At 53.0% G+C, this 25,536-nt stretch overlaps 2 protein-coding genes across 3 annotated transcripts in view; one reads left to right on the top strand and one right to left on the bottom strand.

Moving 5' to 3' along the window:
- Window positions 1-3,397: 3,397 nt before the first annotated feature.
- CD74 (CD74 molecule) lies at window positions 3,398-12,071 on the top strand. 2 transcript variants are annotated; one of them, XM_033096567.1, is made up of 9 exons: window positions 3,398-3,722; window positions 7,125-7,297; window positions 7,506-7,585; window positions 8,117-8,179; window positions 8,921-9,016; window positions 9,343-9,430; window positions 10,422-10,613; window positions 11,120-11,182; window positions 11,458-12,071. In XM_033096567.1, exons 1-9 carry the CDS (start codon window positions 3,646-3,648, stop codon window positions 11,463-11,465), a joined length of 840 nt encoding a protein of 279 aa, XP_032952458.1. In that variant the 5' UTR covers window positions 3,398-3,645; the 3' UTR covers window positions 11,466-12,071. The 2 variants fall into 2 exon arrangements, with proteins under 2 accessions (XP_032952458.1, XP_032952459.1); XM_033096568.1 differs by lacking the exon at window positions 10,422-10,613 and having other exon boundaries at window positions 3,462-3,722; window positions 11,458-11,531.
- A 1,232-nt stretch (window positions 12,072-13,303) lies between these two features.
- Window positions 13,304-25,536, bottom strand: part of TCOF1 (treacle ribosome biogenesis factor 1) — a 37,897-nt gene continuing 25,664 nt past the window's right edge. The window contains exons 18-27 of the mRNA XM_033096663.1: window positions 23,211-23,394; window positions 21,947-22,080; window positions 20,263-20,376; window positions 19,743-19,986; window positions 19,128-19,210; window positions 18,408-18,585; window positions 15,951-16,478; window positions 15,198-15,295; window positions 14,455-14,498; window positions 13,304-13,682 (exon numbers count right to left, since the gene is read on the bottom strand). Of these exons, the coding sequence (XP_032952554.1) occupies window positions 14,472-14,498; window positions 15,198-15,295; window positions 15,951-16,478; window positions 18,408-18,585; window positions 19,128-19,210; window positions 19,743-19,986; window positions 20,263-20,376; window positions 21,947-22,080; window positions 23,211-23,394 (1,590 nt within the window). The 3' untranslated portion in view covers window positions 13,304-13,682; window positions 14,455-14,471. The remainder of the gene's footprint in view (window positions 13,683-14,454; window positions 14,499-15,197; window positions 15,296-15,950; window positions 16,479-18,407; window positions 18,586-19,127; window positions 19,211-19,742; window positions 19,987-20,262; window positions 20,377-21,946; window positions 22,081-23,210; window positions 23,395-25,536) is intronic.

Raw genomic sequence — 25,536 nt, 5'->3', positions numbered from 1 at the left:
ACTAATGATGTTGAGCATCTTTTCATGAGCTTATTGGCCATTTGTGTATCTTCATGGGAGAAATATCTATTCACACCCTTTGCCCATTTGAGTTTGGGTTGTCTTTTTATTGTTGAGTTGTAAATATTTCCTCCCATTTTTGGGCTGACTTTTCAATTATTTTGATAGTGTCCTTTGAAGCGCAACTTATGTTTTTTTCTTCGTTGCTTGTGTTTTAAGAAATCTTTTTAAAAGGTCTTATTTTTAAAACAGCTTTACTGAGGTACAATTGACACATAGTAAACTTTACATATTTGAAGTGTACAATTTGGTAAACTTGGACATATGCATACATCATGCACATATGCCCCACAATCAAGATGATGAACATAACCATAACCCCCCAAAGTTTCTTTGTGCCCCTTTGTCATCCCTCCCTCTTGTCCCTTCCTGCACCCCACACCCTCAGTCCTCAGGCGACTATTCATCTGTTTTCTATCACTATAAATTAGTTTGCATTTCCTATAATATTACCTAAATGGGATTATACAGTATATACTCTTTTGTTCTGGCTTCTTTCATAGAGCACAATTGTGTTGCGATTCATGCAGGTGTGGGTGTCAATAGTTCAGTCCTTTTAATTGCTGAGTAGTGTTCCATTGTATGGCTGAACCACTATTTGTTTAGCCACCTGTTGATGGATATTTGGGTTGTTTCCAGTTTTGGGCTATTCCCAATAAAGCTGCTATGAACATTCATTCATTCATGTGCAAGTTTGTGTGGATGGATGTCTGACTCCATTTTCTTGATTATCCAGAAAATATCTTTTTAAAATTATAGTTTGCATACAATATTAGTTTCAGGAGTACAACGTAGTGATTTGACATTTATGTATCTTACACTAAGTCTAGTAACCACCTGTCATCCTGCAAAGTATCACGCTATTATTGATACATTCCCCCCACCTTTTCACCCCTCCCGCCACCCCCCACCCCTCTGGCAATCATCAGTTTGTGCTTTGGTTCTATGAGTCTGTTTTTTGTTTTGTTCCTTGTTTGGATTTTTTAAAAAATGCTACATGTAAGTGAAATCATGTGGTATTTGTCTTTCTCTGCCTGACTTTTTTCACTTAGCATACCCTCTAGGTTAATCCACGTTGTTGCAAGTGACAGGACTTTATTGTTTATTGCTGAGTAATATTCGTGTGTGTGCACATGCGTGTATCCGTTAATCTATCAATGGACACCTAGGTTGCCTCCATATCTTAGCTATTGTAAGTAAGGCTGCAGTGAACATAGGTTTGCGTGTATCTTTTTTTGCGTGTATCTTTTTGAATACTGATTCATTTTCTTCAGATAAATACCCAGAAGTGGAATTGGAATTGCTGGGTAATTGCATGTGGTAATTCTATTTTTAGTTTTTTGAGGACTCCCAATACTGTTTTTCCGTAGTGGTTGCACCAATTTGCAGTCCCACCAACAGTGCTCAAGGATTCCCTTTTCTCCACATCCTCGCCAACACTTGTTATTTGTTTATGTTTTGATAATAGCTATTCTGACTGGTATGGGGTGGTATCTCATTGTGGTTTTGATGTGAATTTCCCTGATGATTAGTGATACTGAGCATCTTTTCATGTGTCTGCTAGCCATCCGTTTGTCTTCTTTGGAGAAATGTCTCTCCGTGTCCTCTGCCCATTTTTGACTGGATTAGATTTTTGTTATTGAGTTGTATGAGTTCCTTACATATTTCGGATATCAACCCCTTATTGGATATATCATTTATGAGCATATTCTCCCATTCAGTAGGTTGTCTTTTCATTTTGTCGATGGTTTTCTTCACTGTGCAGCTTTTTAGTTTGATGAAGTGCCATTTGTTTATTTCTGCTTTTGTTTCCCTTGCTTGAGGGGCCATATCCAGAAAGACATTACTCAGATCAGTGTTAAATACTTTACTACCTACGTTTTCTTCTAGGAGTTTTATGGTTTCAAGTCTTACACTTAAGTCTTTAATCCATTTTGAGTTTATTTTTGTACATGGTGTAAGAGAGTGGTCCAGTGTCATTTTTTCCCCCGTGTATCTGTCCAGTTTTCCTAACACCACTTGTTGAAGAGACTGTCATTTTTCCATTGTATAGTCTTGGCCTTTGTTGTAGCTCAATGGACCATATAAGTGAGGGTTTATTTCTGGGCTGTCCATTCTGTTCTATTAATCTGTGTGTGTTTTTGTGCCGGTACCGTACTATAGCTTAGTAGTGTAAGCTATTTTGTTATAGCTTAGCAGTATAGTTTGAAGTCAGGGCAGAAAATACCTTAATAGTAAATATTTGAGTAATAACAATTTCATTTCTTGAGTGTCTCCTATTGTACCAGGCTCTGTACTTAATGCTTATTTAATCTAGCAACTCTGCAAGTTTAGTATTATTGTCCTTACTTTACAAAGCAGAAAACCAATTCAGAAAGGTCGAGGGACTGGGTCAGGTCGCGCAGCTAAGATGTTTCTGACTTGGTGTTTGAACTCGGGTCTGGCTGCATCAAAGGCCATGTCTGCTCTTCTTCCTCCTCCCCACAAATAGATAGATATACTATCTCCTTTAATTCTTGAAATCTGAAACTCACTGAATATTAGAACCACAAAGTCTTTAAATAAAGAAAAATACATTAATGCAAATTTTAAAACATGCCAATTTAAGATTAATGAAACCAACATGGAATACACGCCATAGATAGTAAGAAACCAAACCTTGCCAACACAGTTAAATGTCCCCTCGGTACCGTTCCCAGTCCCCCTCCGTGCCTCCCTGCAGAAGCCCCCACTCTCCTGAATGGGAACCACACGACTCGAGCATCAGGAGGCAGAAGGGGAGGGTGGTTAAAAACACGGGCTCTCCCAATTCCTGGATGCACGGTCCTGAGCAGCCTAGCAGCCTCTCACAGCCTCCAGGTCCCTATTTGGACATGAAGAGCAAATAAAACAGTCCTCAAAGGGTCACTGTAAAGATGAAATGAAATAAAGCATGTAAGCTGATTAGCATGTGGCCTGGCACACAGGAGGGCTTAGAACATGGTGGCAAGTATTAGTACCAGAGCCTTAGAACCATGGACTCAGGTTCATAAAATGCTCAGCTTAGAAGGGAGCAGAGGGAACACTGAACCCAACTTTCTTCCCGTTTTTGAGATGAGATCAGAGAGAGGAGAGGGACTTGACTAAGCTCACAGAGGGTGAGAAGCCACTGTCTGTGCCCATTCATCTATCAGTGAGAAAGGGAGACAAACAAAGGCATTTTCTGCTTCAAAGTGATTTCCTGTCTAGGGACTGAACATTTCTGGAATATCCAGAGAGACTTATGAATCCAAAGGTCTGCCCAGAAACAGATGACGAGGGCCCTGGGCAGCCAATGGACATGTGCTGGCCTTTCTACCTGCTTGGGGAGCTTCCCCCCGCATCCTGCCTGTCAAAGTCTGCTTTGCCCCAGTCAGGGTATTTCCAGCTTTGTGGGTTTCATTTCCACTTCTACTTGGTGGGCGGAGTGGCCTTCTGTGGACGAATCAGATTCCTCCTCAGCCCCAACTTCAAAAGTGAGCCAAGGATTCAGGGTCTCAGACACGCAGGCAGCAGCAGCAGTGGCAGCAGCAGCAGGAGGCGTGGGGAAGACCAGAGGCCAGAACTATGGAAGACCAGCGAGACCTCATCTCCAACCATGAGCAACTGCCCATGCTGGGCCAGCGCTCCGGGGCCCCGGAGAGGTATGTGTAAGCTGCGGGAGACAGCACACCAATCCTGGGCCGCACAGATGTGCACAGGTGCTGGGGAAGCAGTCACCAGAGGCATGGAGTCAGGCTCTGACTCTAACACTACTTGGGTGACTTTGAGCAAGTCTCTGGCCTGCCCTGGGCTACGGTTCTCCTTCCTATAGAATAAGGGAGTTTCTCTAGGGCAGGGATTTTAACTTTGTTCCCATCATGCGCTTCCCTTCTCAAAATCAGAGGAGAGCTCTGGACACTCCCTAGAGTTTCATGCAGTATCAGGGGCTTCATGGATCACCCCCACCTAAAGCTGAGCCGTGAACCCTAGGTTAGAAATATTGGACCAGATTTTGAACATGCTATGGAGCCTAGATGGAGAAATAGGGTTTCTAAAAGAGAATGGAAGAGCAGCTCACCGTAGAGGAATTCTTTCCTAATAAGCATGGCTGGCTATAGTACATGTTTGTATGATGGGAATTATAGTTGCAGGTGTAGATGGAGACATCGGCCATCACAGGAGGGAGTGAGAGATGTTGGAAGGCGGGTCAGAAAGGGCAAGGAGGGGCTCTGGCTCCACTACTAGAAGGGGCTGAGTGCTGACGTGCGTCATGTTCTGCCTGTGCCCCTCTCCCTTGCAGTCAGGGGCCGGCACGAACATCCAGAGGACCCTGAGCCCCTTCTCCCATCCCCTAGATGGCCTTACTTATGTGTTTTCCTGAAAAAATAGGGGGGGCTAGAATGCAGTTACCCCAATGCCCCCCACGCCCTTCAACCTCCAAAAAGTACTTTGTGAATTACTAGGACTTACAGCTAGATGTGATGTCAGCTGTTGCTAGGCAAAAGGGGTTTGAGAGCGACACTCAGAGATGTCATGGGGACCTGCCTTCTGGGGTACAGGTAACAAGATCTAGACCATTAGAGCAGCGACCTGTGAAAACTCTGGGGAATCCCATGGCTAGGAGGGCCGTGTTCTTGTACAGGTCTGTCCTAGCACATGTGACTTGGATAAATCACTGCTTCTTTCTGGGTCTCAGTAATGTAATAACAATGACAGCAGTCATGATAATAGTTTCCATTCACTGTGTACCTGTTACGAGTTCTCAACCACTGTTAGTAATTACTATGATTAGTTATGTGCTGTGACGTAACTAAATGCTAAACTCAATCCTAATTCTCACAGTAACCCTGAGTTAGATACTTTCATTATCCCCAGTTTTACGTAAGAGTTTTCTCTTATGTTTTGAGGCTCCTTTTGGTGACTTATCTAAGTTATAGCCAGTAAATACTGGAACTAGAATTTGAACCCAGGACTGATCTGGTTTCAAAGTGTGAGCTGACTACCATCTGACCCCCTTCTAAAAGTACAATTTGCAGGGAAAAGAGGTGGGACCCCTTTGAGCTCAGACCCAGTTGCTGACCCAGTGTGGGCTCAGGGTGCCCCCTCAGCAAACCTTTGTCTGGTTTTCCCTTTAGTTGAGTTACTGCTTCTAAAACTGGCGCGGCTCCCTGTGCTCAGGCCATCCCGGACCTTAGCCTGTTTCAGACCCTCTCGTGAACACTTCTGCCTGGCAACATCTGCATCATCATTCCTGCTAGTTTTGGTTGGCTCCCGACTTTGACTAATTATTATTTTTTTTTAATTGAAAGAGGCAGTAGAAAGGAGGAAATGAAGAGAGGGGTGACGAGTTGGCTTTCATCCGGAACCCAGGGGACAGACATTTAAGATATATAAAGGGGAAGGAAACCAGATGTTCAAGTGAACTCCCTTGGGAATAGTCAGTGTTCCTTGTGGAGTGCTAACTATATGTTAGTAATGGAGGTGAGAACTTGACCTTCATGATCTCATTTAATATAACAACCTGTCGAGTAGATGTTCTTACCTCAGTTTACTCAGAGAGGTTGACTTGTCCCTGGTCCCTAAGCTAAGGGAGCAACAGAGCAGCTCTAATTTATGTGGTCTTATCTTTAATATGGGTCTGGATTCTTAGGCCTTATGAGAAACTGAGGTTCCGAGAAGGGAAGGACTTCCCCGAATTCACATGGTGAGAGGCAGAGCTGGGACGAGACTGAGTATGGGGTTGCCGAAGGAGTGAGCATGTAGATAGTGAGCTGGAGACCTAGAACCCAGGCGAGACCCAGGCTTGGGTGGGCTTTTCACGACCTTCAGAGGCCAGGCCACTCCTGTTCCTGGGAAAGGCCAAGAAATGGGATTTGTTTTCCCTTCCTGTATGGTTTCCTCCTTTTCCCCCACACAGGGCTTTTGTTTTCCAGAATAACAATCCCTTCCACTGGACCTGGGCCCAGAAACAGAGGGCTTGCAAGCAGGAAGCCAATGAGAATGAGCTGTGTCTGTGATGCCATGAGTTACTAGGCAAAAGCATCTCCTGGAGCTTCCTAAACCTCCTTGCTGGTTGCCAGAGTAAACAGGGTGCAGTCTCATCCTGACAGTTTCCAGGGGGTTCCTGGTAGTCCCACCCCTGAGTGGAGGTGGGAGAAAACAGGTCGGGAAGTCTCAGGGTCCTGGAGCAAGATCCTTCCATCCCCCATACTGTAACAAGCATGTGCCCCCAAACTGCATCCAAGGCCAACAGCTGCTAAGGCTCCCTGAGGTCTGTCTGGCCATCGCTCCTTGTGCAGCCATTCTGTCCAGAGAGTGTGAGAGATCTTCTAGGTCACACAGGCTCAGGCCCCACACTCCTGCAGAAATCCCTCCGGAGTGGACATTACCATTCAAAATTCTCCTGTGCCATTAGCTCTTACTTCAAAGAAGAAAACTACCAAATCCTAGAATTGCTGGGGTGACAGGTTCCCATGTGACAGGCCCAGAGAGTGGCAGAGACTTGCTCAAAGACACACAGCTCTGGGGCAGAGAATGTGCCCCCGTGGGGCAGACGCCTGGCTCTGCTGCAGCCTGGCACTGCCTGAGGCCTCCAGCCTCCTCCTCCAATGTCAAGGCCTCACTTCTCTTTTTCAGGTGGGCTGCAAGCTCTGCTGTCCAGGTCCCACTTCCCTTTTCTCTGATTTCACTGCAGGGGTTGGGCGGCTAGGAGGGTGAGAAGCCGCTTCCCCTTGAGGGCAGCCCTGGCAGAGGGAACCTGGAGAGACACTCCACCTCAAGCCCTCATGGCAGAGGTGGAAATGAGGCTCTTCCCCACTCAGCTTGGGCCCAGGGGCAGCTCCAAGACTTCAACTTGTAGGGCCAGCGATGGTTGGAATGGTAGGGGCCGGGAAAATGTCTTTAAGCTGCATGTCCACAGACACTTGTTTGTGCCTAAAGTGTGTGTTAGGGGTAGCTGAGGGAGTGGGTGGGAAATGGGGGACACATTCCCCCACTCGCAGCCCGTCCTAGGGGCAGCCACCTCCATGAACTCTCCTCTGACGTATCCCCCCTCTCTCCAACAGCAAGTGCAGCCGTGGAGCCCTGTACACAGGCTTCTCTGTCCTGGTAGCTCTGCTCCTGGCTGGCCAGGCCACCACTGCCTACTTCCTGTATCAGCAGCAGGGCCGGCTGGACAAGCTGACGGTCACCTCACAGAACCTGCAGCTGGAGAACCTGCGCATGAAGCTTCCCAAGCGTGCGTGCTCCATCTCCGTTGTGACATCCCCCACCATCCCTCACCTCAGAGACCCCATTCCTGCACTTAGCTAGGCCCACTGTCCTCTCCCTCTGATCTGGAATTCCAGCCCCTCCTCATCTGGGTCTGAGGTCTTGGTCCCTGGATGTGAGTACTCTCGTCCCTGGGCACTGGGGCCACACTCATGCTGTATCTCCTGACCCTATAGCTGCCAAGCCTTTGAGCAAGATGCGGATGGCCACTCCCATGCTGATGCGGGCGCTGCCCATGGACGGCCTGCTCCAGGGGGTAAGAAAACCCCAGGGCGGTGGAAGGGAAACTGTCCTCTAACCCGGATGGAGGGCAGGTGCCAAAGGACAGGAGAACAGCTGGCTGAGGAACAACCCAGCGGCGGAGGGGTCCTGACTCCTGGGGGAGGCCAGGGCCCACCAGAGCTGGTGGAGGAAAGAGCCCCTTGGGGTTGTTCCTGGGAGGGGGGCCCAGCCCTCCACAGTTTAAGACGGAGCTTCTCATGTCCCATAGCATCTCACAGTCCCCACCCATTCTCAAAGCCTTCACCATGTATGGATAATGTCGCAGTTCACAAAACTATCTGCTGTCCACAAAGGCCCGGGGGGGCTGTGTACGCAGATTTGACCAATAGGGACCTTGAAGCAGGTAGGTAGGTGACTTGCTCGAGCTCTCACATTTGGAGGTGGCAGAGATGGTCCTGGTGAGCATCTGGGACCACAGACCCTTACCCGGGCCCCAGCTGCTGCCTGTGCGAGGGCCCCTCCTCTGGGGGCCAGCACTGGTAACCCCCATTCCTTCCTTGTACAGCCCATGCAGAACGTCACCAAGTACGGCAACTCGACAGAGGACCATGTGATGCACCTGCTCCTGGTGAGTGCGTCGTACAGGCCCGTACAGGCCCCCGGCAAGGCCGCACTCCCCGGCCTGCACCGTGGTCTGCTCACAGGACACACCCAGTAGGGGCTCACCAGATGAGCGAAGGAACACAAGTGGCCCTTAAACATATTGTATTCCACGTCCCACCACTCCCTGGTTTTGTTTGAGATGGAGAAACCAAGGCCCAAAGCGTGGCAGTGTCTTGCTCAAGATGCCCATTTTTTCCATCCCAAGTTTTTACTGCATGTCTTCTCTGTGCCAGGAACTGTGCGAGGCTTTGGGCCCGCAACAGGGAGCAATCAGACCCAGCTCCCAATCCCATGGGGATCCCAGGTTAGCATGGGAAATAGGAAAGTGAACAGGTGATGAGGGATATGCAGGTGGCTTTGTGAGGAAAGACTCAGAGGACCCAACCTAGCTGGGGGTGGGGTCCAGGAAATCTGCCTGGAGGAAGTGAAACCTGAAAGATGAGTAGGCATCTGCAAGTAGAAGACTGGGGGTTATTAGTATAACCGGGCCTGGACTGGCTCTCCCACCTTCCAGCCCTGGGGTCCTATAGCTGTGCCCTTACCGCCCCCTTTCCCCCAGCTCCATCATGGCTGAGGTCCAGGGTCCAAGCTTGGTGCAGCCTGGGTCCACCCTCAGAATGGAAGACCAGGGGAACGTAGGCTCCACATTGCATTTCACCAGCCAGGGAGCTCTTTTTAACCTTCCTTCCTGCCCTGCTATCTGCAGAAGGCTGACCCCCTGAAGGTGTACCCGCAGCTGAAGGGGAGCTTCCCAGAGAACCTGAAACACCTTAAGAACACCATGGAGGGCCTGGAGTGGAAGGTCAGTAGGTCTCCCTGCACTGGTGACCTCTTCTCCTGCTTCCTAGGGCAGGGCTGGGAAGACGGGGGTGAGGGCTGGGCTGGGGGAGCCATTCTCAGAAAGCTAGAGGCTTCCCAGAACTTACAAAGCCACACACACGGGAAAGTGCTTGGAGTTGAGGAACTACCTCAACCAAACCCTGTGGGTCTCTAAAGGGGAACCAGGATGCAGCTGGATTCCAGGGTGTAGGGGCCTGCCTGGCCCTCCATATCTCTGACCTCTGGGGCAAAGCCAGGCAGGGTTGGAGGGAGCTGTTGAGCCTGACCCCCTGCCTCTGTCCCCATTAGGTCTTTGAGAACTGGATGCATCAGTGGCTCTTGTTTGAAATGAGCAAGAACTCACTGGAGGAAAAGCCCACTGAGGTTCCACCAAAAGGTACAGAAGTTGGGAGCCTTGGGGTGCTAGGGCTTCTGGGAGCTCCCTCAGGGCTCTCCTGGAGCTATGGAGGTTAGAGCCTAGAGCACTCCCTGATTGAAGTACTGGCCTCTCCAAGTCTCTCTCAACTCTCTCCTGTCTGTCCTGCCTGTCCCTTCTGGGCTTGGCTGCCCCCCAGCCCCCATCCTATCTGAGGGCCCGCAGGGGACAGAGGTGTCCCTTCAGAAGTGACCTCGCTTGTGGAGGATGGCACTGCACAAGTGGGCCCGGAGCAGAAAAGACTGGAAACATCCCAGCAGTCATCACAGTGGCCTTTCCCACCTTCCAGAGACCTCCCTGAAGTCATGCTTACAGGGGCCGGACAAGAGGCCCTTGGGGTTTTTCCATCTCGTGGATAATGTGTGCCAGGATTTTCAGCCCTAAAGCCTTTAAATGCTGTGTTTTAATCCTGGTGATACTCTGCTGTGCAACTTTGGGCATCTCTTCCCTCTGGGCTTCAGTTTCAGAAGTGGAAGTTCAATGGTCCACCCTGTGAAGCGTCCGAGTTTTCCATCATAGATTCATAGACGGCACCTTAAAGATGTTATCTTGACCAACTCCCAGCTGTTTGAATCCCCTCTATCACATCCACAAACAAACCCCATTTCTGCTTGTACACCCCCAGTAACAGAAGCTCAGACTTACCAAGGTGTTCATTGTTTTTCCTTAGAAATCAGAATCACAAGTGCAATTCCAAACTTTAAAAGGCATTGAATGTGAAAAGAAATCAAGTTCTGGGATGAATGCGCCACAGCCATTCACTTCCTCTTTGAGATCTTGGACCTTGTTGGTCCAGGCCTCAGTTTCCCCATCTGTGCAATGGGTAGAGCGAGCACAGTCGCTTGGGCAGAAGGCATTAGGCCCACAACAGTGTTATGTGGATCTCTGGTTCTGCTGAGACCCTGGCCCAGAGCCTGCTCACTCACTGTCTTCACCATGCCTGTCGCTTCAGTATTGCCCAAGTGTCTGGAAGAGGTCAGCCACATCCCCGCCGTCCACCCGGGCATGTTCAAGCCCAAGTGCGACGAGAACGGCAACTATATGCCGCTCCAGTGCTATGGGAGCATCGGCTACTGCTGGTGCGTCTTCCCCAACGGCACCGAGGTCCCCCACACCAGAAGCCGCGAGCGCCGTAACTGCAGTGGTAAGCAGAGGCCACTGTGCCAAGGACTGTCAAAGAAGCAGGAAGGACCAGGAAGGCTGAGGGGCAAGTGGTCCCTCCTGGCACATGTGTGGCCAGGACACTCGAAGTGGTCGCTCCAGGGGAGGAGAGGGGCAGCCATCAGCCACGCACCCACCCCTTTGTCCACCCGCCTATTCCTCACGTTTGTCCAGCTATCATTTCTTTTCTTAAATCCACTCATCTTGCTCATTTATCCTTTAATCCTTTTATTGTGATTTTTGCTCATCCATGCACTATTCACATCCAGAAGCCCTACAGATCCACTCATTGCATTTCATCATCCCTGCCTGGCCTTTCTCTCAATCCCCCCCCCGCCCACCTCGTTGCTGCCATCCAGCACGCACCCTTCCATTCAGAGCCTGCTCTCCCAGGCCAGGCCTGAGGCCAGGTTGGGAAGAACTAGCCCCTTACGAGCGGGTGTGCTCGCTGGACTGCAAACCACAAACGGCCTTGCTGCTCCTTTGCAGAGCCCCTGGACATGGAGGATCTGTCATCCGGGCTGGGCGTGACCAAGCAGGATCTGGGCCAAGGTGAGGGTCCCTGAGGGGGCAGCCAGTGCCCAGCTGAGCCACCTCCCTCACACGTGGATGCCTGGCATGGCATGACTCTGGTCTGTTCTGCAGCTGCCCTGAGACGTACATTTCAGAAATGAGGAGCAGGGTTATGGGTGGCTCTGATGTCAGTATTTGTACCCAAACAGGAAGCAGTGGAGGGTAGAGTCCTCGACTACTCTGAGGCCCCAGAATGCTGGGGAGGGGCAGGGACCACAGGTGACCCCACCCTAACCTGCTGCTTCTCTCTGTAGTCATGTGAGCAGCAATCGAAGACACCAGCACACAGCCAGCCCTGCACGACCAGTTTCCTTGCTCCCGTTCCCCAACCCGAGCCCCATGTTCCTCCCTCTACCTCCCGCCCCCGCTGTCTCCCACCCTGCACCTCATTCCATGAGATTGGCGCCGGCTCTCCATCATCCTTGGACACGACAAATCACATGACAACAGCACAGGTTAACAGTGCAGGAGGGACCTGCTGCCCAGCCCTCCATCCACCAGCAGGGACGCGAGGCCCAAGGAGGCGGACCAGGAGCTAGGCCGGCCATTTCCACCACCACAGCAGCCTCCAACATGGAGCTCCAAGACCTAGATCCATGGACAAGGAGGCCGGTGCAGGGAGAGGGGACGATGCTCCCCCAGGCCCCAGGCCCAACCCCGTGGCTGTCCCTCCCCTCTGGCTTGAGCCCTGGCTTTCCAGCCTGTGTAACTTGGGGCACGAATCACTCTTCCCTCTCCCCAGGAAGAACCATCCTCTCCACCCATAACCCCTCAATCTCTGCCAACCCCAGTTCCCTCTGCGCAGCAAGCTTATCATCAGCCCTCAGGGCTGTGGCTCCTGTGAGAATAAAAGGTAGGAAGTAGAACACTTCCGGCTCCTGGCTGTTCTGTTGGGATCTGGTTCGTTTACCCCAAGGAGGTGACCGAAGACCTTGAATCCAATGGTCTGGGCGGGAGGACTCAGCCTGGGGAGCCCACACACACACACGCCTGTGGGGCCAGGCAGGGAGGGGGGCTGCAGTCTGTGGACAGACCTGCTTGGTTCCCAGGATTAACACAGAGGAATGCTCTGCTTCCAAAAGGAAGGAAGCTCCTGCCCCGAAGAGCTTAAGTACCATCTCCTCTTGGTCCCGCTTCCACTTCCCCGTACCCCCATTTTCAATGCTAAAGTAAGGACGAGCGTGATGACAGATGACAGCAACAGAGGACCCCAGCCCGGTTTTGCCAGGGGGGAACAGAGGCCCTTGTTGCCAGATTTCTTTTCAAGAGGAGCCCCAAATCAGGACATTCAGTGAAAACTCCATTTCAACGAAGCCCTCCTGGACACTCCTCTGTGCCCTGTTCCTGGACCAGCTCACGTATGGGGACAGAGATTCTGAGGGCCTTGCCCAAGGGCCCTGGGTTAAGGGTCCCGCCGGAGACCAGCCTGGGTCCCTAAGACCTCCCCAGCTCAGTGCTCTCTTCCTACACGGCCGCTCACGGTCTCTAGCAGAAGGCTAAAAACCTTAGAGAACCATCCCCACGACCTCAGGTGCCCCACACTACTTTGGGCCCAGGGAAGTGGGCCTCTGCATTGCTGGCCATCGCCAAATCCTGTAGAGGTCACCGTGACATATATTTCACGTTCATTCACTTCTTGCCGTCATCATTACAGCACCTTTATTACCTGGCACAACAGTAACTCAGTCCTAACTGGTTTTTCTGCTCCTGCCACAGCTATTCTAGACCAAGTACCTCAAAAGAGCCTTACCCCAGCTCAAGTCCTAACGTCAAACTTCAGAAGATGGCTTGGAAGGCCCCCCTCTTCCATTTCTTACCTCTGGGTATTTGCCTAGCCTACCCCAGCACGTGGAAACCCACCATGACCATGCTTCAGCTTTCCCTTAGCTAAGATGCCACCTCCTCCAGGAAGCCTGCCTTCCCCACCCCAATTCAGCACCAGACACTTGACTGAGGAAAAATGTTCTGTTCCACTCACCACCAGAGCCTTCATACACAGTCAAGAACAAATCCTGAGTGATGGTTTGTTCACCTCCAAGTGTCAGCCAGACTCTCCCTTCCAAGAATAAGTCAATTGCAAAACATCTGCCCCAGGTGCGTCGGGAACGTGCACCTTTCCTTTAAGTCTTTTTATTTTAAATCCTTACCAAAAAACAACAACAAAAACACAAAATGGGGAAAAACTGACAAAAGGGGGACAAAAATCTGTGTCAGTCAGGGACCAGGGACATGGAAGGAGCGACAAGGCTGGGCCTTCCTCAGTCTGCAGGGCAAAGAGGTGGAAAGTCCTGAGGCTTCTGAGCATGTTAGGTCTGAGAAGAGAGGGGCAGGTCACTTAAAAAAATATATATATATACTGTACACATCTATACGAAGCATCCTGTGTTAAGGACAGACGTGGGCGCGGGATCAGTGAGTGGACTTCCTTCTCTTCCTTGGCAGGGCTCACGGGCTCGGCCAGCACGAACACTGCCATCTTCTGGGAAGGGAGGGGAAGTTAAAATTCAATTCCAACCTATGGTGGGCAGTGGGCAGAGGGCAGAGGCATGGGGCTGGGCACCACCTGCCTAAGGAAATCCCTGGGGGAAGGACACACATCTAGACGGAAGATTTCCCCACCTTTCTCTCCATCAAGGAGAATCAAATCAAACCAAAGCAAAACCTGGCATCTGGACACAGGTCGGGACACAGGTCGGCCATGTCCCTGGAAGTGGGCTGAGTGCTTTAGTGCCTAATTTCCTTCCTCGCCACCAGCCCTGGCAGGCTCTGTATGGCCCCCATTTACAGCAGGATGGTGGCTGCTGGGCCTGCCCAGCAGGTGGGGCACTTAACCCCTCCCCCTCACCCAGGAAGCACAGGTCCATCGGAACAGCTGGTCTTCAGCAACCCATCTCCTTTCCCTGTGCAACTGCCCTCAAGTTACAAACCATAAGGAAAAGGAACTGGACAGCGACGGAGGAAAGACCGAGCTCAAGCCTTCTCCTCGTCGACCCCAGTGCCCACCTAAGGCATGCAGTGCCTGCAGCCAGGGAACAGAGTGCCAGCCATTTATGGCTGTTCTGTAGCTCCAGCTCCTGGCATCATTCCACTGACCTTGACGAACAGAACCTCACCCTCCAGCCCCCTTCCCCTTGGTGCCCACCTACCAGGTCCTGTCTGGCCCCCCGAGACCACACAGCAATGCTGGAGCTGCCCTCCCGCCCTCACCAGGGAGCGGACGGTCAGAAGGGGCCCTGGACCAGGAAGCCTACCTGCTGCTGCATGCCCCTCAGACGGTCTGTTCTGCTGTCTTTTTCTGTAAGGAGACAGGTGGGAGACTCTTGTACCCATGCCGCGGCCACCAGGAGGGGACGTCACAGTTCCCTCCTGAGGATTCAGGGCTCTCAGAACAGGTACTGGATATACAGGGATCCCCAAGGCCAAGGACACTGCCCCACGTGAGTCCAGGAGTCCAGGCCTTTGCAGCAACAGACGGTCAGTTTTTCTGAACACAGCTGAGGCCCTGCTGGCCAGTGAGAGCTTCTGTATAGGGTACCGACCCCCCCACCCCTCTTCCTTCAGGTGAACGGCCTTTAGCACCCATGAAGCCGACGAGTATGAGGGTTTCTGTGGAGGGGACCCCTGGCAGCTGGGGCACACATCCAGGGAGTGTTTCCTCTCTCACCTGAAACCTACAATAGCCTCCCTGTCCTTCCTGCTCCCTAGGGGTCTCCTTTCTTCACCCACCCCCCAAACATCCTTCTCTCTCACAGACAAGACAGGGTGTCACTTCCATGGCTTCCACATGCACAGACCTTGTCCTTCCTCGGGGTGTTTCTTCTCTAGTGTCCCAACTCACAAGCACCCCACCCGACCCAGACCCTGAGAATGGGGGCAGGCACCTGGTCTGGCTTCCATCCCATCCTGACATGCACAGGATGGCTGATCACGTCCACCCAGGGCACTGGCTTTGGGTCCCTTTTCTAACCTGAAACCCCTCAGGAACTCACTCTACCTTTTTCTTCTTTTTCTTCTGGAACTGTGAGTCAGGCTCTTTGGTTGAGGCCTTTTTGGCTTTCTTCTTCTTTTCCTTTTTGTCCTTGTCTTTTTTTCCTGAGGGAAGAGAATGAACTTCCTAAACAACAGATGTTAATCTTAAGCATTGGGGTCAGCGTGTCCAGGAATCCTAGAACTCGCTCGATTTGGGTCGCCCAGCTCTCTCCACACCCCGGGGAGCCATGAAAACACAGGCTTTTGTGACCACCTACTTGCCCGAGAGCTCTCAGGCTCAGCCAGCCTCAAGAGTTCTGCCCAACCCATGGCTCACCTGGACTATTACTATTTTCTTTAACTCACTTTAGAAAACTACATATTTATTTCAAAGACACTTTCTGCCTATAAAATGGGAATGAAATATCCCCTCTTATACAGGGTTAAATGAGGTCCCATCACATAGAGTCTAGCAGAGCTAACAATAAGGGGCAGCTTTACCTCTGAGGAAACTGCTGTCTAGGAACATGGACCCCCAAAAAGCCCGAAGCTGAAAGTACACGTGACCACAGGCAGCTCCGAGTGAGCTCCGGGGGAGGAGGCCACACCCTGGAGCCCCAGGTCTAGTTCTGGCTTTGCCACTACCTGTCTCCATGACCCTGGAAACAGCATGTCTCATTCGTTCCCTTCTGTGTTGGCTGAGGGCCCGTCCCACCCACCTGGTGACTGACAGCCCTCAGCGCAGGCCCAGGGAAGCACGCTCCAGGATGGCACTTACTCTTGTCAGGTTTTTTTTTCTCCTTCTTGCTCTTTGAGTTGGCTTGGTCTCCACCCTCAACCTTCACCATTTCTGGCTCCCCTTCTGGCTTCTCCTTGACCCCTTGGGAGCCAGGAGATTCCTTCTCCTTCTTCTCCTTGCTGTCGCCACTTGCTGTGTTTCCCTTAGATTTCCCCTTGATAGTCCTGGGGGCCTTTCCTGGGGAAATAGCACCCTCCCCACCGTCCCCGGCCACCGGCTGCTTCTTTTTCTTCTTGCTCTTCGGGGTCCTGACAGCTGCCTGGTCTCCTGACAGCTTCCGCTTGTGGCCCGCCCGGCCCTTCTTGCTGCTCTCCTTGGCGGCATGCATAGCCTTCTTCCTTTCCTGTTCCAGCAGCTCTGTCAGCACCTTCACCACGGTGGCCTGGACCTGGGCTTCGCTCACGGGCCACGGCTCACTCAGGAGGCGCTGGGTGATGTCACTCTGCAGTGCCAGTGCTGAGGCTGGGGGACTCCCAGCCCCTTTACTGGTGCTAGCCTCTCTTCTGCCTGGAGAGAGAGAGAGGGAGACGTCTTGTGTCATGGATCTGAGAGACTGGGAAACAGACCTGTCATGGTACAAGAATCAAGGGGATCCAAGGACAGAATTGACCTTTAAAAAACGGTAGACGGGAAAAGCGAGGCCCTGTGGTCACTCTACCCCCACCGGCTCTCCGAGATGACATCTTTCCACCACCTTCTAACTTAGAACTCGTTTCCTCATACTAAAATCTCAAGTTCGGGTTGGGGATGGAAAATGGCTTCAGAATGTTAATGAAAGGTCAGACAGGAAGCAGATGGCACTGTCTAGTCAGGAGTCCAGAGCTGGGAGGCAGGAGACCTGGGTTCCAGGTCTACCACCAACGTGCTCTGTAACGCTGATCCTCCCATGGCCTGTTTCCGTTTGTAACACGAGGGCGTGAGACGCACAGTGACGTTACACCATTCGACACTGCAGGTTCGTGATGAAAGGGAAGGCCATGTAGCCATGTAACTCATGCCCATCCACACACAGTGGGCCCACGGCCCTTCCTGCCCAGGGGTCCAGGCGGCTTGCAGGTGGGTGGGGTGTATACACACGTGGCAGCTGACTAAACAGGTTTACTGCTTGCCAGAGCGACTTCTGGTGCAGCCTTTGTTTAGAATTTTTCACACCTCTGTTCTCCTTTGATAACTGTGCTTACTACACGTGTGAAGAAAACCTCCACAGCCCCCTTTAAAATGTCACCCTGGCACACCCGCCTCTCACAAAGAGAAGAAAACTGGGGAAGAAAGTGAGCAACGACTCCTCTGCTGACCCAGCACCAGGCAAGCTGTAGTGAAGAGCCCAAGACTTGGGGGTATGGGAAAATAGCACGTGTCCCAATACCACCCCTAACTTCCCAGGTGACTTGGCAGGTCTCTGCTCCATTCCGGGCCACACAGGCCAAGAGCTCCTCCATGCTGGGCTCTGAAAGGTGCCCGTGACTCGGCCCTGCTCCATGTCAGGAGGCTGGGGCTGTTCCCTGCAGCATGCAGTGGGCCCTGGTGTGGGGCCTGAAGCAGCTCTGGCTCCAGAGGAGTGCTGGGCAGGGCAGGCTCAGCAATGGGGTCCCAGGACGAAAAGAGGCCCAATTCAGTCCTCTGGTGTTTCCTAGCAGGGGCAGGGATTGGCTGGAGGGGAAGCAGAGGGGACAGTTGGCCCTGGCAACCTCTTTCCCTGCAGCCCACTTCTTCTTCCTGTTCACAAACTCTCCAGAACACCAAGGCCGGGGACCCCTAGAGCTGACCCAGGTGTGGCCAGCTGATACCTGTCCCTTAGGACTGGCAGAGTCGGCGTGGCTGATGCCCCAGCCCGGGTGACAGGAGCGTTCCCATATGCCCTCCAAACAGCACGTGACAACTTTCTATGTGAGCCATGCCTGGAAACCGACTGCCACGTGTGGTTATGACACACAGGCCCAGAGGGGCCAGGGGCTCGTCTGAGGCTTTAGAGCACGTCAGCCCATTGCCGGGGGTCTTCATCATGTGCTGGAGACTTCTCCCAAAATGCCTTCTGTCTTTCATCTGAGCTCCCTGAATCTCTATACCCCACACCAGGAGCCCATTTATCAGGAAGAGAAGTCAACAGGGACAGCCAGAGAGCTGAGGCCTGCTCCAAAGCCAGGGTGCACTTCCTCTATGGCAAGGGTCACCCCGCCAGGTGCACCAGCATCCCACAGTGCTGGATACCCTGACTGCAGGCTGCCCCACACCTGGAGCCAGACACCTGTGCACCCCCCCAACCCCAGCACCTTGAGGAGCACCTCCAGGTTTGATGCAGGGGTACCAGGCCTAACTTGGAGAGGCCTTAGTGACGGACAGGACGTGCTGGTGGGACTATTCCTAAGGAAGGGAAAGGAGGATCCACTGCCTTGTTCTTCCGCATCCTGCTAGGTCTTTCTGTGGCCCTCAACTCACCTGTTTTAGGGGACATCGTGGCTGCTTGTTGGGGCTCCACTGCCCGCTTGCCATCTGGGGCATCCTTGGTGGCCGGAAGGGAGGAAACCGAGGACGTGAGGTCTGGCTTGGGAGCGGCCTTTGCAGCCTGGGAATTGGACGAAGTCAGTCCAGGGGTCACATAACCTGAGAGGAGAGACTGAAGAAGCCCAGTGTGAAAGAGGCCAGGACCCTACCCACCCAGCCCTTGAGTGCACGGCCTGCTGTGCAGGCACCAGCCCAAGGACCCCTACGATCGGGCCAGCCCTCTCGCTGTGCGGTGCGCACACCAGCCCTTTGTGTGTACTTCCTGTGCTATTTTAATTAACACATACTTTCGACAGGCACATTTAAAAGGAAATTTCTTATTACTAATGCAAAAGGAAAATCATTAGCGCTTATGTCTAGATGATAACATTAAAAGAAATCCCATCTGTTAAAGAATGTTTTTATATGTGAATCACCTACAATCAAGGTGAGCCCTTTCTACAGACTCCGAGAGTCAGCTACTCACGGCTTCATGCTAAAATGGGGCCTTGGGGGGCCTGGCTCCACGCAGGACCCAGCCCAGAGCCCCCGGGAAGGGGAAGGGCAATGACCTCTGACCTGGGGGGTTACCTCAGCCTAAGGCTGCACCAGGTGGGCAGAGCCTGGCTGAGGCTCCTGCCCCCCGAGGTTGCCAGCCCTCCCCTGTGTGGTTACCTGGGAAGGTGACACCACGTCATCGTCGCTGGACTCTGCTGTGGTCTCTTCCACCAAGGTGTCCTTCCTGGAGGGTGCTGGACCTACTGGAGGAGCACAGGTATCCTGTTGGGAGTCCCAGGTACCCCCTGGCAGCTGGGCAGGGCAGAGCCCTTCATGAGGGTCCCCAGGATAGCCGGGTCCCTCTCTAAGCACCTCTCCCTTCCACCTACGGCTTCATCTGCTCTTCTTGCTCCAAGGTCAACTGCTATTCACAGCATTCCAGGCAAAATACCGAATACTCAACCCTTCCATTCTAATTGCCGAGATCTCCTTACACTTCCCTGCTTTCCTGCAAGGGGTGGATGGCCCTGGGATTTGGTGTGTGTGTGGGGTCAGCTATGGGAGCCTGATTCCAAAAAGCTGGGAGTGGTCAAACTGCGCCAGAGGGTCTCTGACAGCATTTCAACCAACTTCCTCTGGGGTCGTACAGGTGGGGAAACAGGCCCAGTGTGGGATGACTAGGCCAAGGTCATAGAACAAGCAGAGATACAGAGCAGAGACCTGAGCCGAGGGTTCCACCAGGCCGTTTCTCCCCGCCTCCAGGCCCACCCAGCCTTCTCCTGGGACCCTCACCCTGCCTGTGGGCCAACGGGGCCATCTGGGGCCTCTCAGCGTCCTCCTCGTTCCCTGAAGAGCTGCCGCTGCTGTCGCTGTCATCTGAGGTCCCAGAAGCCTTGACTCTCGTGCATCCCGAGGGAGGGGCCGTGGCCTGCTGGACTACAGGAACCTCAGGCTTTCTACGCTTGTTGGTCACTCTGGCCTGCACAGGGGTGCCCTGGGGGCTTGCCACGGGGAGTGTTCCCAGAGCACCGTCAATCTAATTTGGTGAAAGGAGAAAGAGTGGAAGAAAAATCAGAGGAAATAAGATCTGGTGCTTAATGAACCTCAGCTGAGGGCCAGGCATTGTGCTCGTTTCTTCCCACAACGCTCTACGACCTGGGCAGGTAAGCATGCATGTGTGCTCAGGTTACAGGGCAGGTAAGTGCTGGTGTTGGGACTCAGGCCCCTGCCTAGGTCTCCCTTCTACCCTCTGTGGCCTTTGATCACTGTCCCCTCCAGAGTAGGGCTTGGGGCCCCTGGCTCCCCAGCTCACCCCACTTGAAGACAGGGTCCTAGCAGCAGGAGGCTGGGCCTCACTGGCTTTCTGAGCAAGGACCTTCAGGGCAGCCTGGGTCAGTGGGAGGTAAGCCAGGTTCCTGTTTGTCACCTGTGGACAGCCAAAGGCAGCCCTGAGACTGCTGGGTTCTCAGGGGCCCTCTGTGCCACGCCCCGGTCAGATCCCGTTTGGCTTCGGTGGGAGGGGACCTGTATCAGCAGGGAGCCATGGGGCTGGAGTGAGTGGTGGGCAAAGGGGCCCTGCCACTATCTGGGCAGAATATAGTGCCAGGCTTCAGGTTATGAGCTAGTCATACAATTCTCGGAGAGTCCAAAACCGGTGCCAGCCCAGGGGAGGTAAGAGGCACAGGCCCCACCCCCGACCTCACCACTCAATCTGAGCCTTGACTGGGGACAAGTCTATAGCCTGGTGGTTGCAACAGCCTCCTCAGTGGTCTCCTTGGTGCTACTTGTGCTTCCCACACCCACCAGCAATCAGGGAGAGAACACTGGTAAGAGAACTGGGCGTGACTCCTCGCTGTACACCTCCCAGCCCCAACTGCCCGTCAGTGGCCTTTCAGGCCCGACCCTCACTCCACATTACTTCCTCCAGCTTTCCGACCCCCAAGCGCTTCCCCAGAAGATCCTTGCACCGGGATTTCCCTGCCTGGAGCGCTCCCCAGCTCACCCTGGCCTGGCTGCTACTTCTGATTCCATGTCACCTCTTCGGGGAGGCCATCCCTGCTCATCCTTTCCAAAGCAGCTCACCCCGTTGTTCTCCAGTCTATATTGTTTCCTTCAAAGCACCCGCCAGCAGGTGAGCACTGCAGTTTTTGGTTTCCTTTAGTGGCTGCCACCCGCCTTGGGAACTCCATGAGGGCAGGGACCTCCCTGTCTGGTTCCTACTGGACCCCCAGTGCCCAGCACGGACAGACAGACACTGAGCACCACCTGCTTGCTCAATGGCTGAACGGTTGCAGTGACACGACCCGGATACCCCCCCAGCTCATGGTGAGCCCTGAGGTGCCTAACTCCTCTCTGGCCTCCCCCAACTCTCTCCTGCCCTTTCAGAAAGAAAGGGCGAGGAAACAGGAAAGCTGACATGGCCCAAAGAGCAATGCACCGGGAGCCAGGAGACGTGGGTCTGGCCCTCCCCAATCCTGGACAGCTCTCAGCCTTCCTGTCAAGGGGTGGTGCTGCTTTATCATCTGAACAATGAACGAGCCATTCACTGTACCCTGCCCAGCTTTTAGACCCAGGCAAGGCCCACATACAGATGCACCGAAAATGGGGAAGGTTGGGAAGACAGTAAGTCACTAGTGTGAACACTGGAAAAGTTAACCAACCTGCATTCACAGCATTGAAAACGGGGAGGAAAACACAAAACAAAAACCAAAGGCCAACCATGTCGGAAAAGCTGAGGGACTCAGGGAGCAGCGCTGGCTCTGCCTGGTACCACGTTCCCAGATTACTCTTCCTGGCCACTCAAAGGTAATCTGGGAGCTCGGATCGGGGTGTAGCCAGAGCGCAGGAGAGGCTCTGGCTGCGAGGGGCAGCCACTTCTGCAGGGCTGGGTGAGAGCAACCGCAGTCCAGCCAGTGGCATGTGTGGGTACGTGGGGGAAGAGCAGGGGGGCCCCTCACCCCCGCTGGTGTGCACAGCCCTCCTTTGCCCTCCAGTACCTGTGTGGCGGGTGCTTCCTGTTTTTTGCCTTCTGTCACCCGACTGGACTCACTGCTCCTGGCCCCAACAACGCTGGTTCTGAGGGCTGTCCTTGGCTGGGCCTTGGGCACGGACACCACGCTAGTTCTAATGGCTGAAATGGAGCAGGATGGGGTACACGTCAGGGCACAGAAACCCCACGGCCTCCCCAGCAGTGGCAATCTCCAATTTATCGTACTCAGGGCTTATGCAGTAGCAACCTGTGTAATGCCCTCCCCAAGCCTTCCAGGCAGGAGCTGTCTCAAACTTCACGTTACAAGGCTCGGGGAGGTCACAGAGCTACCGGGGCAGCGACCCCGCTGTCTCCTCAGCCCCTCCCCTCACTTCAGTCCTCTACAACGTTCCCCCTCAGCGGGCCCAGCTGCTACTCCTGAGCAATGGGTGGGAGCAATGGTGCCAAATGAGACTTCCTGTGCGTTGAAAGCAGTCTCTCATGAGCATCACCATGGTCATGTGCAAAGACTGTTACACGTGCAGCACTATTTATAAGAGCAAAAACACTGCCCAAACAAAACCCTCAGCTTCCTGCTATGGCACTGGCAAATAAACTACGGTACTGCAGTGGTAGCCAGCAGGAATCATGCTGTGAATATGTAATGTAACAATGTATCAAGTAAAGATAACTGAGCACGTGTATAGTACAGTCTCACTAAAAACAGGTATAGCTGAGGTTTCCATAAAGTTAACAGTTGTAAAATGTTAACAGTAATTATTCCAGGCAGTGGGATTACAGGTGATGTTTCTTTTGTGCTAGTGTGTATTTCTTAATTAGCCTACCAAGATTAGGCATTATAGGCTCATTAAAAAATGTCACAATAACAAAAATAATAATTAACCATTTTCTTGCTATCACTGGTAGAATCAGATTCTCAAAAGTCAAAGAAATCCCAGTTCAGGTTCTGTCTCCCACTGAGAGATGAAATCCTTCCCTGTGACGTCTGTTTCAGGATTACCTAACCCTCTTTACATGCCCCCAGGAACGGGAGGCTCACTACTTCCTCACAGCACTCTCCATGTTCAGGGTCAATTACAAAGCTCTTCTTTAGACCTGGCCCCAAGTTCCCCCAACCGGCAACTTGCTTTGTGACTCTGCCAGCGTCTTTCCCCTTGTGGGCCTCAATGGGGCGGGAGGAGAGGGGGGAAACAGGGTGTGGAGTGGTGTGTGTGTGTGTGTGCGCGCCCCAAGGCTGGCGGGTGTGGCAGGAGAGTCAGCCCCGCACTCACCGGGAGTCAAGCACTGCGTAGCAGGGATCACATCGTCATCCTCGCTCTCTGAGGAGGAGCTTCTGGCTGTGCTCTCCGAGGCCTGGGCCTTCCTTGGAGTGTTCGTAGCCTGGGCTGGTGTGGGGGTAGCAGCTGGGCAAGCTGGACTACGATTAAGTTCAAAAATCAGAGGGGTTTTAATCACCTTGAAAAACAAAAACAAAAAACAACCCCCCAGTGATTAAAGGCTGAACCAGGAGGAGGGGAAACTGGGGTGGGGGAGGGTGTGACAAGGCAAGAGGGTCCTGAGAGCTTGGGGCAACCGGACACAGAAGCAATGCCAGCTGCCCCGGGCACTCGCCACTCACTCCCAGCCCATGCACCTGCTGAGACCCAGAACAGCACCTCACAGCTCCCAGGAGCCCTCCTGCCCCTCACAACGAACCCTTGAGGTCGGCAGTATTAGCTCCTCGTACAGAGGGAAAGAACACAAGTCCAGAGAGAGGGAAGGAGCGTTGCCCAAGGTCACACAGCGTAATGGAAGCAGTGCCAGGGGTAGAGCACTGAATTCAGCCTTCTTTCCTCTGGCTGGCTTCAGAGACAGACACCTGCTGAATGGTCACAATGCATGTCTACTTGGGGAGCTGTTCAGTCTAGCTGTCCCCACCCCAGAGATTCTGATGCAGCTCCTGAGACGTGGCCCAGGAGGCAGTAACCCAGCTGCACTGACCCAGTGTCTTCAACAAATAAACTGCGCATGAGAAAAACCAACAGTTAAGACTGAAAGGATCCAATGCGGTGTGTGCCCCTTATTTGGACACATGATATAAAAAAAATACCATTGATGAGACAATTGGGAAAATGGGGACACCGACTGGGCAGGTCGATTTTTTAGGTGTGCTATTGTGTTGTGGCTGTGCTTTAAAAAAAAACAAAACAAAAAAACGTGATCAACTGAGTGGAGGCTTTGGAAGAAATGGGCCTGGACTCGAGTTCAGAACTGCTAAGGCTGGGGAGGGCTTGTGGGGTCCTTTATGTTGATTTATCTTGATCTATCTTTGGGTGCACTTTAAATTTTCCAATACGACAGCCAAAGAAAAAGCAAGCAGCAGCTGCTCCCTGGTATTTTGTGGACCAGTCTTGGAACTGCAGCTTCGGTCAATGTGCCCACTGCATTCTGTGAGCCAGGGAGTGGGGCGTCTGCTTTCCACTCCCCAAAGGTCAGGAAAGGCCTGCGCCACGTTCTGTTCCCTCTCTGGACAGCAGGAAGACAAAGGGTAGCAGGAGGGAGCTGCCCGAGGTCAGGGTCTGGGACCCACGTCTCCTCCTCTCCACCCTGCCCACCTCTGGAGCCTGATTCCTCCCCCGCCCCCAGGGTGCTGTGGGAGAGGAAAAGAGAAAAGAAAAGCAGAAAGGTGCCGCCCAAGGCTGGAGGCTCTGCTGGGTTTGGGCCCTTCCTACCCCTGCCAAACAGCCGCCCCCATGGCTGCTCTGATCTGCCACTTCCAGAGCCTTCCTGCCCACGTGATGAAAGAGAGAAGGATGGAAAGTGGGAGAAGGCTTATAGTTGAGGGAGGGGGGAATCTATATATATGTGAGAAGACAGAGGAACAGATTGTCGAGGACGAAGAGAGGCAAGGAACCCACTGAAGGAAACAATAGCGTCTGGGATGTTAAAAGCGGCTCAGCAGCAAAAGCCGCCTCCTCCTCGTTCCACCTGCCCACACCGCCCGCCCCAGCCTCTGGGCTGCAGGGGCACAAGGGACCACGGCCGAGCCTTGCTTCTGATCCCTCCTCTGCCATGACCTCCCTGTGTGGCTGAGTCCCTGCGCTTCGTGAGCCTCAGTTTCCCCTGTTGAAAGGGCTGTTAGCAATGCCAGTCTGTGTTCACCCACTGGAGGGGCTCTGATGTGCTTTGGAAGCTGCAAAGCACAGCACACATAGCGCTGACGAGGGCCTTCCTTCTGGGGAGATTAGAAAAGGCTCATGGGAAGTTGAAGCAGCCTAGACATTTGCTGTGCCTCCCGTAGGTGCTGGGCAGTAAGGCCCTAGAGGGAATACAGGGCTCCCTACTGCAGGGTTCGATGTCTGCAGAACCAAACCTGGGGGCAGTGCTCATTCCAGGCTGAAGCAGAGTGGGGGGTGGGCTGCAGGCCCTGGGCAAGGGACACAGCGATGAAGGGCAGTTCCAGAGGGCAAGCTCTTCTCCAAGGGCCTCGTTCAGGACTGTCTGGGGCCTGACTGGTGGACAGATCCTGGGCTCCCCCATCCCAGGGCACTGAGAAATCCCACACCCTACCGATTCCCCCAGGGAGTCTAGAGGACTGAGGCTCGGAGAGGGCAAATG

Source organism: Rhinolophus ferrumequinum, chromosome 24 (genome assembly GCF_004115265.2).
Source record: "Rhinolophus ferrumequinum isolate MPI-CBG mRhiFer1 chromosome 24, mRhiFer1_v1.p, whole genome shotgun sequence".
Taxonomy (NCBI): Eukaryota; Metazoa; Chordata; class Mammalia; order Chiroptera; family Rhinolophidae; genus Rhinolophus; species Rhinolophus ferrumequinum.
Note: the sequence above shows the minus strand (reverse complement) of the source record. Positions and strands in the feature narration are given on the sequence as shown.

What these genes read in the sequence shown, in the direction of transcription:
- CD74 (XM_033096567.1), top strand. Translation starts at nt 3,646, where the DNA reads ATGGAAGACCAGCGAGACCTCATCTCCAACCATGAGCAACTGCCCATG. An exon ending in CGCTCCGGGGCCCCGGAGAG is followed by an intron (nt 3,723 to 7,124) that starts GTATGTGTAAGC and finishes TCTCTCCAACAG; the next exon opens with CAAGTGCAGCCGTGGAGCCC. An exon ending in ATGTGATGCACCTGCTCCTG is followed by an intron (nt 8,180 to 8,920) that starts GTGAGTGCGTCG and finishes TGCTATCTGCAG; the next exon opens with AAGGCTGACCCCCTGAAGGT.